Below are 12365 nucleotides of genomic sequence, written 5' to 3' on the forward strand. Positions count from 1 at the left end.
CTCTGATCACTTAGATGCATGCACAAACATTTGTGGTTTGGATTTCAATTCGGATGTTATGCAAATGAACTGGTGGCCATTGTAAATCATAAGTTGTTATATATTCCCAATGATTTCTCAATATTGGGTTCATAATTCCTAATGTAATGATGAAATTTGGACCAGAATAGCCAGATTACAGAGATGCTTTACCTGTCTTACCTGTTGAGGAAGCATCAGACTTTCTATGGCCACTTTCTCCAAAAGAACGGACAAGGATGTTTCTCCTCTTTTCATACTGATGGTGGTGTTTTTTCAAGAGGGTTTCCCAGAATTTTTTACGTGTGGGTTCACTGCAGGTTGTCTGGCTATCCAGGATCATTTCTGAAAGAGAAAACCACCTAATTATACAAATGCAATGCAGATTACACTGCAATCAATGATCCTGGATTAAAATTGTATTGATTAGACTGGGTATGGTTTTAAGGTTCAGAGCAGTGATGGGCTACCAAAATTTTTACTACCATACTGTTGGTGTGGCTTATGTAGGACGGCCTGCATTTTCTTTCAACATCTTTCAGTGCAAATTGGGTGCTCTGGGGTGGAGCTCCATTTTCGCTACCCCATTGCATCTCCCCCCCCCCAGTCCAGGCAGCAGCAGTCCACCCCTGGTTCAGAGATATTCCCTATTATTGCATATAATCCTTTGCACACTGCAATTAGCCGCATTTTTAAAACTACTCCATTAACAAGAAAGAGTATTTCACAACAAATCAGAGACTGGACCATCATTCAGAACAAATTAGTGTAATTCATAATTTGTCTTCAAGTGAGACAATTATAGGGTGTCCTCAACTATAACCTCAATGGAGCCCAAAATTTCTATTCCATTGGCAGCTTTTGTGCCTAATTTTATGACCTTTTTTTGCCAGAAGTGTTAACTGAATTACTGGAGTTGTTAAGTGAATCTGACTTCCCCCATTGACTTTGCTTGTCAGAAGTCCAGCTGGGAAAATTTATAGTAATCACATGGTCCCAGGATGCTGCAGCTGTCATAAACATGTGCCAGTTGGCAAGTGCCTGGATTTTGATCACATGACCTCCGGGGCGGTTCAATGATCATGTGAAAACTGATCATGTCACTTTTTCCAAGGCCATTGTAACTTCAAATGGTCACAATGAAATGTAAATTCAAGGGCTATCTTTTACTGTATCTTGGCAGAATCAGATCAGACTTCATCTAAGCCAAGTCTCAGTCTTCAAAAGGAGAGGTGGAGGTTTATCTATGATATTAGTGAAAGGCACTGGTAAACCCACCCTCCAGAAATTTATTCCATCCAGCTGTCTGCAACTCAGGTTCCTTCATATATTTTGAACTACAACTTTCATCAGGCCTATTCAGAGATACTAATGGGCAGATGGTTTGAAATATGAAGTCATGGGTTCCTACTGGTCCTAACCGGTTCTTTAGAACTGTTAGCAATTCAGCAATGATGTCATGGAGCCAGTTCTGTCTCCATGTTTCCTGAGCCACCGCCATTTTGGATTTCTCTTCTGCACATCTGCAGAAGCTAATTTTTGCTTCTGAGCATGTGAAGAAGCTATTTTTTGATTGCTGCGCACACAAGGTGCATCCTGAGTGAACTAGCAGCAAAAGGATACAGAACCCACGCCTGAGGCATACAGACAGACACTCTGTTCAAAAATAACAGAAAAGATCTCTATTTTCTCCAAAGCTTTTTTCCCTTTAATTTTTTTTATAATTGCCAAATAAAACAGCTAAGAAAAGTGTTTAGATTACCGTCCACTCCTTACTTCCCAAAATGGTTCTGAACAGTATAATATAAAGACTTATACAGAAGTGTATTTGCAATATCAGTACATTTCTTGTACCCTTCAAGCTATATAGTATCATATTCAAGAACAAGGATGTGTTTCTTCTTTCAAGGATACTGGCATTTATTTCAATGTGAGAAGGGTTCAGTCATCAGATAATGCAATCTTATTGACTTTTGATTTAGAAGTTCATACTTGTTCATCTCTTAAATTAGATCTCATGCCCTGGGATTGGGTAGAAAGTGGCAGTAGCATGCTTGAGTAAAGGATACTAAAAATATCCATTTTATTTCTTTCTGAGGAAAAAATACCTAGCATAGAAACAATACAATCACCCCAAAGCAACAATCAGAGGAAAATTCTTAACTGCCATATTTAATTCTCAGAATAGCTATCCCTGATGCTCCATTCCATGAGTAATGATGGTAGTTCATAAAAAGAGCCAAATCTGTTCTGGCTTCCACATTTTTTTAATCCAACATTTTAAAAATAATTAAAGGGGAAAAACCAGGCACAATAAACACTCTTTACACAACCATTTGTACTACTTTGGCATCCTATCTTCCCACACACCCAACCTGTGTTAATGAGGATTAATATTCTCTAAATGTAATGAATCACCGAACTGGGCAAAGCAGCTTGATTTTTAAATTTAAAAAAACCTTCCCTCAAAAAGTGGTCCTGCAGATTGTTGGAAATATAACTCCAAAAATTCCTAGTCATCATGTGCAAGGCTCGATATTCCCAATGTCATATCCCTAAAACATCTGGAGGGCACCAAATTAAGGAAGACTGCTATAGTATTCTGCCTTGAAACAGATTTCCAGAATTTGAGGAAATTTCTGTCTAATCCAAGTTTGCATCTGGGCAGGTTATATCCAGGAAGGATGCTCTCTATACACAGAAGAAGACACAGGGAACAGATTCCTTGACTTTTATTCTCATAAATTGTTAAAAATAGCACCTGCAACGTCTTCAGTGCAGTTTACAGATTTATCCAGAAGGATACTCCCATTGATGATACAGCTCCTCAGTTCAAAGAGACTGTGCAGCGACAGAGTAGCCACATATGGCTTACTCCATCGTTCTCCTCCATCTTCTACGTCTTCCTCAAATTTCAGCCACCTGCAAGTAAGGCAAGAAACACAATCCAAATCAAATACTATAGCAAAAGATTTCAGGATCAATGCATTATTTATTTTTCCACATGGCTTGGAAGGCCCAGCTGTGAAATAGAGAAACCAAGAAAGCTTTTATGCATTAATATTAGTGTAATGCAGTCAGTGGACATATTCCTCAAAATCTGCGAGGCTCTGTCCCATGTGAATTAAAGCAGTGCAAAACACCAATCTTTATCATTACTTTCATTTACAAAAGGGTCTACAGGGCCCAGGGAAATCATAAATGAATACAGAAGTACAAGCAGTCCTCAACTTGTGATCACAATTGAGCCCAACATTTCTGTTTGTTAAGTGAGACAGTTGTTATTTATTTATTTATTTATTGGATTTGTATGCCGCCCCTCTCCAGAGACTCGGGGCGGCTAACAGCGACAATAAAACAGTGTACAATAGTAATTTGGTATTGATGATTAAAAATCAATTAATATAAAAACCAAACATACATACATACATACCATGCATAGAATTGTAAAGGCCTAGGGGGAAAGAGGATCTCAATTCCCCCATGCCTGGCGGCAGAGGTTATGTGAGTTTTGCCCTATGTTATGGCTTTTCTTGCTACAGTTGTTAAGTGAATCACTGCATTTGTTAAGTTAGTAACAAGGTTGTTAAGTAAACATGGCTTCCCTATTGACTTTGTTTGTCAGAAAGATAGAAAAAGTGATCATGTGGCCCTTGGAACTCAGACGCATATATATAAATCTAAGTGCTAATGCTATTGTTATCGCTATTTTTTCATAGAATGCTGCTTAATTTAAATTTACCCTGGCAATAACCTCAATAGATTCCTTGCTTTGCTCTCAATCTCCAAAACCACAAATATGCTAAATTTACAAGAAGTGCCACTGTCTCATTTCAATTCCTATATTTTTAATAATAATAATAATAATAATAATAATAATAATAATAATAATAATAATAATCCCTTTTTGCAACCCTGTAATCCTTTAATTCAGGGTAGCATTGGAGTGTGACCGGACGGAGCGGAGCGTTTTTCTTTGTATCCTACATTTGCTGCTACCCAAGACTGAACTCTCAATCTTCTGATTTAAATAATATGTTAGACAAAATCTAAACATTTGGCTGACTGTGCTATCAGTCATAGTAACACTGTGCTACCAGCAGTGTTCCCTCTAATTTTTTGGGGGAGTGGGCGGGAAAGTATAGTGTCTGAGCGGCAGTCCGTTCGGGACTGGGCGGCACAGAAATAATAAATAAACAAACAAACAAACAAACAAATAAAAAACCCACCCTGTTTTGCCTCAGAGAATTTCAAAATAAAATACTGTACAGTGTGTCTATAACAGTGAGCTCATAATAGGGCAACTCTATCAATATCAAAATGCCACTTAAATAGTTGAGCTAGTTTCAAACCAGATTTTGATTTTCTTTCTCTCTTCCTTACTCCCATTCTTTTTCTTTCTCTTTTCCTTCCTCTCTTTTTTCTATCTGTTTCTCTCTCTTCCTCTCTTCCTCTCTCTCTCCTTCCCTCTCACTCTTTCCCTCTCGGCTTCTGGGCAGGTTTGGAAAACTCTGAGTTGATGATGATTTTTAAGTGAGCGATTGCTCACTGCTCAGCTTAGAGGGAACTATGGCTACCAGTCATAGTAACAACAGTTATGTGGAAGTAATATACAGTATAGGCAATGCAGTGTACTAGCGGACATTAGTATTCTATCCGCCAGAAGATGGCATCATTTTACAACAAACCAAGCCAATAATAAATGTATTATTGTAAGGTTTTTATCAGCTTCCAAATGTTACTTTCTATTTTCTTACTCATATATTTTGAATTATGTTTGGTAGTGTTTTAAATGTACTCCTGAATCAAGTTTGGAATTACTTTAAAACCATTTCTGAACTCTGTTCAAAGTGGTATTTGGCACAGTAGTTATCAGTACAATAGCCAACAGAAATGCACTACTCCATATATTGATTTTAACTGAATTCAAAGATGATGTAAGCTTGAAATGTTTCCCATAGCTGTAAGGTGAGCTACTGAATGCACAGAAGTCTCCTGATTTGACACGATATTATGCCGACACAAATCCAGTTGTACACTTCAAAATAACCCACAAAACTTTTGAACAGACTGCCAGATTCAGAGATTTGCAGGTAAAATTGGGGAAATAAGAACAGATTCTGCACAGGAGCAGCTGCTGCTTCTAGACCAGAAATCCTGATCTGGCAAATTCTGTCCAAGTAAAATTGGGAGAGACATACTGAAGACTATTGTACCAGTTCCCTCCATATTTAAAATGTGATTTGCTTGTTCCTCATTAACAATCAACATGCAGGGGGGGGAAATTCCCTGGTTCTTTTGCTTTCTTTCTGGATTATAAAGCTAAACCAACTGTACAGAAAGGTGGAATACAATCTTGTATGTATACATTCATTCATTTATTTATTTATTACCTTGCTGTTTCTTTCCACTCTGATTTGTCACCTTTTTTCACACAGATTTCATCCATTTCTGTGAATAAGTCATGGGGGACATGCTCATCATCCTCTTCCATACCAAGGATAAAGTGAACTCGCTGAGATGGGGTATCTAACAAAGTGGAAGGTTGTATTAATAATCCTAATGTTGAAAACAATGGTAATGAAAACAATGGTAATGACTAGACTTTCAATCCTGGGCCTAGAAAGTTTAGAACTAAGACGCCTTAAGCAAGATCTAAGTATTGCCCACAAGATCATATGCTGCAACGTCCTGCCTGTCGGCGACTACTTCAGCTTCAACCACAACAACACAAGAGCACACAACAGATTCAAACTTAATATTAACCGCTCCAAACTTGACTGTAGAAAATATGACTTCAGTAACCAAGTTGTCGAAGCGTGGAACTCATTACCGGACTCCATAGTGTCATCGCCAAACCCCCAACAATTTACCCTTAGATTATCTACGGTTGACCTATCCAGATTTCTAAGAGGTCAGTAAGGCACTAGAGTGCCTTCCGTCCCCTGTCCTATTGCTCTCCTATATCTCCTACACCTTTCTTCTATTCCTATATCTCTTCTTCTATTCTTTCATTGATATGTTCTATTACTATACCTTCTTTTCTATTATTTCTTAGATATATTTTACTATGAGTATCTCCTCTATAACCTTCATCATGTATTTTACTATGTGTATATAGATCTATACCCACTAAAAATCTCATTGTGTATTGGACAAAATAAATAAATAAATAAATAAATAAATGTGTTCTTGGTGGATATGGAAACGCCAGCAGAATCAAGGAAAAAGAATTAAAAAGCATGCAGGCAGTTCTCAATTTACAGCCATTCATTTAGTGACTGTTCAAAATTATAACAGCACTGAAAAAAATTACAATTTTGATCAATCAGAATAGAGCTGGAAGGGACCTTGGGGGGGTCTTCTAGCCCAACCCTCTGCTCAAGCAGGAGACCCCATACTATTTCAGATAGGTGGCTGTCAGGAGATTCCACTTATCTACCCTACCGGTTCTGATCACAACGGAAGTGCATGTTTTCCGCCCTCATCACAAGATGCAAAATACCAGGAAATGATCCTCTGCACATGCGAAGAAGCCTTTGCGTGTGCACAGAGGGTCTTTTTTGCAAGTTGTGGCGACCAGAGGACTGGTTCGAATGCATGGACCACCAGTCATTGCTGCAAGTTCAGCAAGTGGTGGTAAATTTCCACTACCGGTTCTAAAGAACCAGTCCGAGCCACCAGGTTTCGTAGAATTGCCTAATATAAGGCATCCCCCAAAAGTAATACGTAGGAGACGTTTCATAGCATTCCCGAACAGAACATATATAACACTGCTGTCCATAAATTGCATTCCAAAACGCTGCATCAATCAGATTTAAAACACATCCAATACGCATCCAACAAGCGGCTGCAGCAGGATCGCACCCAGGGGTGGGCAACTAGGTGGAATAGGGGGACTGCCATTGACAGAAATGGAGCGTGTAGGCTCGCTCCATTGCCATCCAGCATGCACACGCCATGCACACGCACCGGTGTGGTTCTGGTAAAAATTACCTCTTTTTTTTTTGCTTCTGTGCATGCATGGAAGCAAAGAAACCGGCAATTTTTTTTTGCCGGAAGGAGATTTCAGCTGCTGCACATGCGCAGCAGCCAAATCTCACTGCCTCGCCTAGAACAGCAGCTGGGGCCAGCAGCAAAAGCGGCCTGACCCAGCTCCGGCCCTGTGGCCTGCTCTTTGATCTCCCAGGCCACAGGAGAGATGTCTGCAGTGCGGGAGAGCACAGAACAGGCCACGCAGCCAGGATTGGGGCCACCTGGCCTGCTCCCTGTGCCATGGCCCCTACAGGAGGTGATCCAAATAAGCAGGGGCGAGGGGAGCAGTGGTTGGAGTTAGGGCGAGTGGCATGGTGGGGGGAGCGAGGGCGAGCGGTGCGGCATGGGCTGGCAGATCTTACCTTGATTTGCCGGTCGTGAGAGACCGGCAACTCTTGTTTCCAATTTCTGGGGGGGTTGCTTCTGCCCATGCGCAGAAGCAAAAGAAGCCCAGAAATTGCACACATGAGCATCTTTGCGCGGGATTTGGCTTCTGCACATACACAAATGCCAAATTGTGCCCCACACATGCACAGAGGGGCGTGCTCCTGGCACGTTCTGGTAGGGCTGCTATTGGTAGCCCGCCCCTGAATGCACCCTAACGGATACCGGATACCGGTAGTTTTAAATACGGTAGGGGTGCTGCTGCGTCTTTCGGATCATTAATTCACATGTCAATTCTTGGAACGGATCAGAAAGATGCATAAAACACACATCGGCGACAATGTTCCCGCTAAGCTGCATTTTTTCTTCATTGAAAAAAAAATAAGACCTCCCCTGAAAATAAGAGGTAGAACATCTTTGGGAGCAAACGTTAATATAAGACGCTATTTTTGGGGAAACAGGGTATATACAACAATATGGCAAATAGGAGACTTTGGCTTACTCTCCCACTGTGTTCTGTTATCAACACACACTTACCATAGGTTTCCTGCTCCTTCAATATACTTTCCTTTATCCGATCTCGTTTCCTGGATTTGGGGCCATGGGTTCTATGTCTGTGGCCTTGTTTAACCAAAGGCATCCGTACTCCAACATATAATGTCCTGTGCCCTGGAATAAAAGCAGATTGTCAGGTATTTATGGCTTTGACTTTGTTGAATGTACACCACAAACTATCAGAAAAACAGAGTGTCGTCTTCCTCATTAAAGCCACACCTTGTCATTATGTAGATGTAGACCTTGGAACATCAGTCCAGTATATACAGGTAGTCCTTGACTTAGGACCACAATTGAGTCCAAAACTTCTGTTGATAAGCAAGACACTTATTATGTGAGTTTTGTCCCATTTTATGGCTTTATAGTTGTTACAGGTGACTCAGCTTTAACAAAGTTGGAAGGGAGCTTAGAGGTCATCTAGTCCAACTCCCTGTCCAAGCAGGAGACTCTACATCTGCCTCTACCTAGGATTGAACTCACAATCTCCTGCTTGTGAAGCAAGAGCTCAACTACTAGGCCACAGCAGCTAGGTGTTATGTCTTAAGTTAATAACATGGTTGTTATCTGGCTTCCCCATTGAGTTTGCTTGGCAGAAGGTAGCAAAAGGTGGTCACATGACCCCAGGACACTGCAACCGTCATAAATATGAATCAGTTGCCAAGCATCTGAATTTTGATCACGTGACCATAGGGATGCGGCAATATTCATTGTGACTTTTTTCAATGCCATTGTAACTTTGAATGATAATTAAAAGAACTGTTGTTAACTTGAGGACTACTTATACACTGTACATAAATTGTATATAGGTATTGAACGTAGAAATATAGAAGATTGACGACAAAAAAAGACCTCATGGTCCGTCTAGTCTGTCCTTATACTATTTCCTGTATTTTATCTTAGGATGGGTATACTGTATGTTTCTCCCAGGCATATTCAGTTACTGTGGATTTACCAACCACGTCTGCTGGACATTTGTTCCAAGCATCTACTACTCTTTCAGTAAAATTATATTTTCTCACGTTGCTTCTGATCTTTCCCCCAACTAACTTTAGATTGTGCCCCCTTGTTCTTGTGTTCACTTTCCTATTAAAAACACTTCCCTCCTGAACCTTATTTAACCCTTTAACATATTTAAACGTTTCGATCATGTTCCCCTTTTTCCTTCTGTCCTCCAGACTATACAGATTGAGTTCATGAAGTCTTTCCTGATACATTTTATTCTTAAGACCTTCCACCATTTTTGTAGCCCGTCTTTGGACCCGTTCAATTTTATCAATATCTTTTTGTAGGTGAGGTCTCCAGAACTGAACACACTATTCCAAATGTGGTCTCACCAGCGCTCTATACAGCGGGATCACAATCTCCCTCTTCCTGCTTGTTATACCTCTAGCTATGCAGCCAAGCATTCTACTTGCTTTCCCTACCGCCTGACCGCATTGTTCACCCATTTTGAGACTGTCAGAAATCATTACCCCTAAATCATTCTTTTCTGAAGTTTTTGCTAACACAGAACTGCCAATACAATACTCATATTGAGGATTCCTTTTCCCCAAGTGAATTATTTCACATTTGGAAACATTAAACTGCAGTTTCCACTGCTATTCCTAATTTAGCCACCACATTTGGAATTGGTAACTGAGCTGTTAAACAAAGCAGCTGCGTAGTGAAGCAAACGTGTTTATGATCTCTATTCCAGTAAAGCCTGAGCTAATGGAAGGTACTTCATATATTTAAAACAAAAAACAAAAATACCCCACCTGGGCGTCTAATGTCAAAGATGGGTTAGAAGTGCTCCAAACTACTAATTTGACCTCTATGGAAATAGGGTAGAAATCACACAGATTGATATGATCATGTATTAATTCACACGGGCCCAAACTGCTGAAACAGTAGCTGATTTTGCCATATTTGACGTATTTTGTCTTTAATGCGTCTTGCCAATAAGTCACACAGAAAGCTACAAAACATTCTGTATGGTCTCTAACTTGGACTGGATAGCACCACAATTACCCGGAAAGACTTCAAATAATTGACAGTGACAGGATAAATGCTGGAAGAGAATATTTCTGGCCTCCATCACAACTTCAAAGTAAGCCCAGTGATGGATTCCCATTAGTGTTCGATTGAATTTCCTATGAGTTTTTGTTTACCTGCTTTTGTTTTTTTTCTCTCATCTGCTAAGTCTCTAAATGTTAAATGGTTTATATAATGTGATGTACAAACTAAGTCAGTACAGCAATCTTGTTGGTTTCTGAATTTGAAATAGCCAGCCAAAGCCTTGCAATCAAAACTAGCACTAAAAGAGGGATATCCAGCATTATCATGTGGATTGTACTTTAATAATTACTATGTATTATAGTCCACATTTAGCACAAGTCCATTTTTAGATGACTATTGAGATGAACTGCTCATTTGAGAACATAATCTGATTGCTGCATCTTTCGGACTTGCCTTTCTCTATATTTTGTTCACGCCATCTGACATTCTCCATTGACAGAAAAATTGTAAGCATTTCCTCTCTGTCTCTTAAGAGTCTCTGCTCAGGCATGAGTGTAGCCAGGATGATTATGCTACCAAGAGTTACTGCTACTAGGATCAAAGAGATACTAAAATGTCTAGATTCTAAGAATCTGAAACGGTTCTTGGATGTTCTGTTGTTGTTGTTGTTGTTGTTGTTGTTGTTGTTGTTATTATTATTATTATTATTATTATTATTATTATATTGCTCACAGTCACTCATGCCCTCATCACCTCGAGGCTCGACTACTGTAACGCTCTCTACATGGGGCTACCTTTGAAAAGTGTTCGGAAACTTCAGATCGTGCAGAATGCAGCTGCGAGAGCAATTATGGGCGTCTCTAAGTATGCCCATATCACTCCAACACTCCGCAGTCTGCATTGGTTGCCGATCAGTTTCCGGTCACAATTCAAAGTGTTGGTTATGACCTACAAAGCCCTTCATGGCACCGGACCAGAATATCTTCGGGACCGCCTCCTGCCGCACGAATCGCAGCGACCGGTTAGATCCCACAGAGTCGGCCTTCTCCGGGTCCCGTCAACCAAACAATGCCGTCTGGCGGGACCCAGGGGAAGAGCCTTCTCTGTGGGGGCCCCAACCCTCTGGAACCAGCTCCCCCCTGAGATTAGGATTGCCCCCACCCTCCCTGCCTTTCGTAAACTCCTTAAGACCCACCTCTGCCGTCAGGCATGGGGGAACTAAACATCTCCCCCTGCCCATGTTGTTTTGCCATTGATTGATTGACTGTGTGTCTGTTTTTATATACATTGGGATTGTTTTATGAATTTATTAATTTTAAACTGTAATTAGATTGGTGGGCATTGGATTTGTTATTATGTACTGTTTTTATTATTGTTGTGAGCCGCCCCGAGTTTGCGGAGAGGGGCGGCATATAAATCCAATAAATCTAATCTAATCTAATCTTATATTGATGGTCTTTGACTGTAATAAAGGTCTATTTATTTATTTAATACCAAGAGATTTACATTTGCTCCTGGTGAGAATTCCCCCATGTTAGTGGTGAAAACATGTTTATTTATTTATTATTTATTAATTAGATTTGTATGCCGCCCCTCTCCGTAGACTCGGGGCGGCTATTGCAGGCTGAGGGAGAATCATACTAATATAGGAAATGAGAGAGAAGGAGTCTATTTTTCTAATTGCCTGTCCACTGCACAAGGGGAAAGAAAATTTCTTGTAAAAAGGCCTATACACTCAGGAGAATTGGATTGGAAGAAAAGACAATGAAAGCTATGCTTGGTGCATACTGATTAAAAAAACATTCAGTTATCTGCGTAGATCAGGATCAGCATTCATAAGCAGGAAGGGAAACCACAATTTTTTGAACAACCATTTTTTAGAGATCTATTTTCACCTGCAATATAAGCCATCAAATTAAACACAGTTACTTTAACTGTTTAACACATAATAACCTCTTGGGTATTTGACAATTCCCTTGCTTTTGCAGTTTGAGGTAAGTAGCAAAAATTAAAAAAATAAAATGTGAAGGGCTCCTTTTCCTGCTTATGTTAGCATCTATGAATTATAATTTTCCAACTATTGTTATTTTTCTCAACTGATATACTGTATATGTGTGTGTATTATTGTGATTGTAATTTGGTTTTAATTGATTCTTTACCACTCTTGGTTGCGGTGGGCCTCCATATGAATCAAATAAACCAGTAACAACTGTAGCAAGAAAGGTGGTTAAATGGGGCACAATTCACTTAATAACTGTCTAGCTTAGCAAAAGAAAATTTGGGTTCAATTGTGGTCATATGTCGTGGACCACCAAAAGTGGGGCTTCCTTTCATGTATTCTGAAACAAGGGGGCTTCAAGACAATACTCATTTTT

The 12365-nt window shown here is 40.0% G+C and overlaps 1 protein-coding gene across 4 annotated transcripts in view; it reads right to left on the bottom strand.

Annotated features, from left to right (window-relative positions):
• Positions 1-12365, bottom strand: part of SLC4A8 (solute carrier family 4 member 8) — a 104436-nt gene that overhangs the window by 49789 nt on the left and 42282 nt on the right. For 2 of the 4 annotated variants that reach the window (XM_070740702.1, XM_070740700.1), the window contains exons 3-6: positions 7975-8106; positions 5412-5547; positions 2780-2940; positions 193-363 (exon numbers count right to left, since the gene is read on the bottom strand). In XM_070740702.1, the coding sequence (XP_070596803.1) occupies positions 193-363; positions 2780-2940; positions 5412-5547; positions 7975-8106 (600 nt within the window). The remainder of the gene's footprint in view (positions 1-192; positions 364-2779; positions 2941-5411; positions 5548-7974; positions 8107-12365) is intronic. The other 2 variants (XM_070740701.1, XM_070740699.1) reach the window with 1 other exon arrangement.

The sequence above is a fragment of the Erythrolamprus reginae genome, chromosome 2 (genome assembly GCF_031021105.1).
Source record: "Erythrolamprus reginae isolate rEryReg1 chromosome 2, rEryReg1.hap1, whole genome shotgun sequence".
Classification (NCBI taxonomy): domain Eukaryota; kingdom Metazoa; phylum Chordata; class Lepidosauria; order Squamata; family Dipsadidae; genus Erythrolamprus; species Erythrolamprus reginae.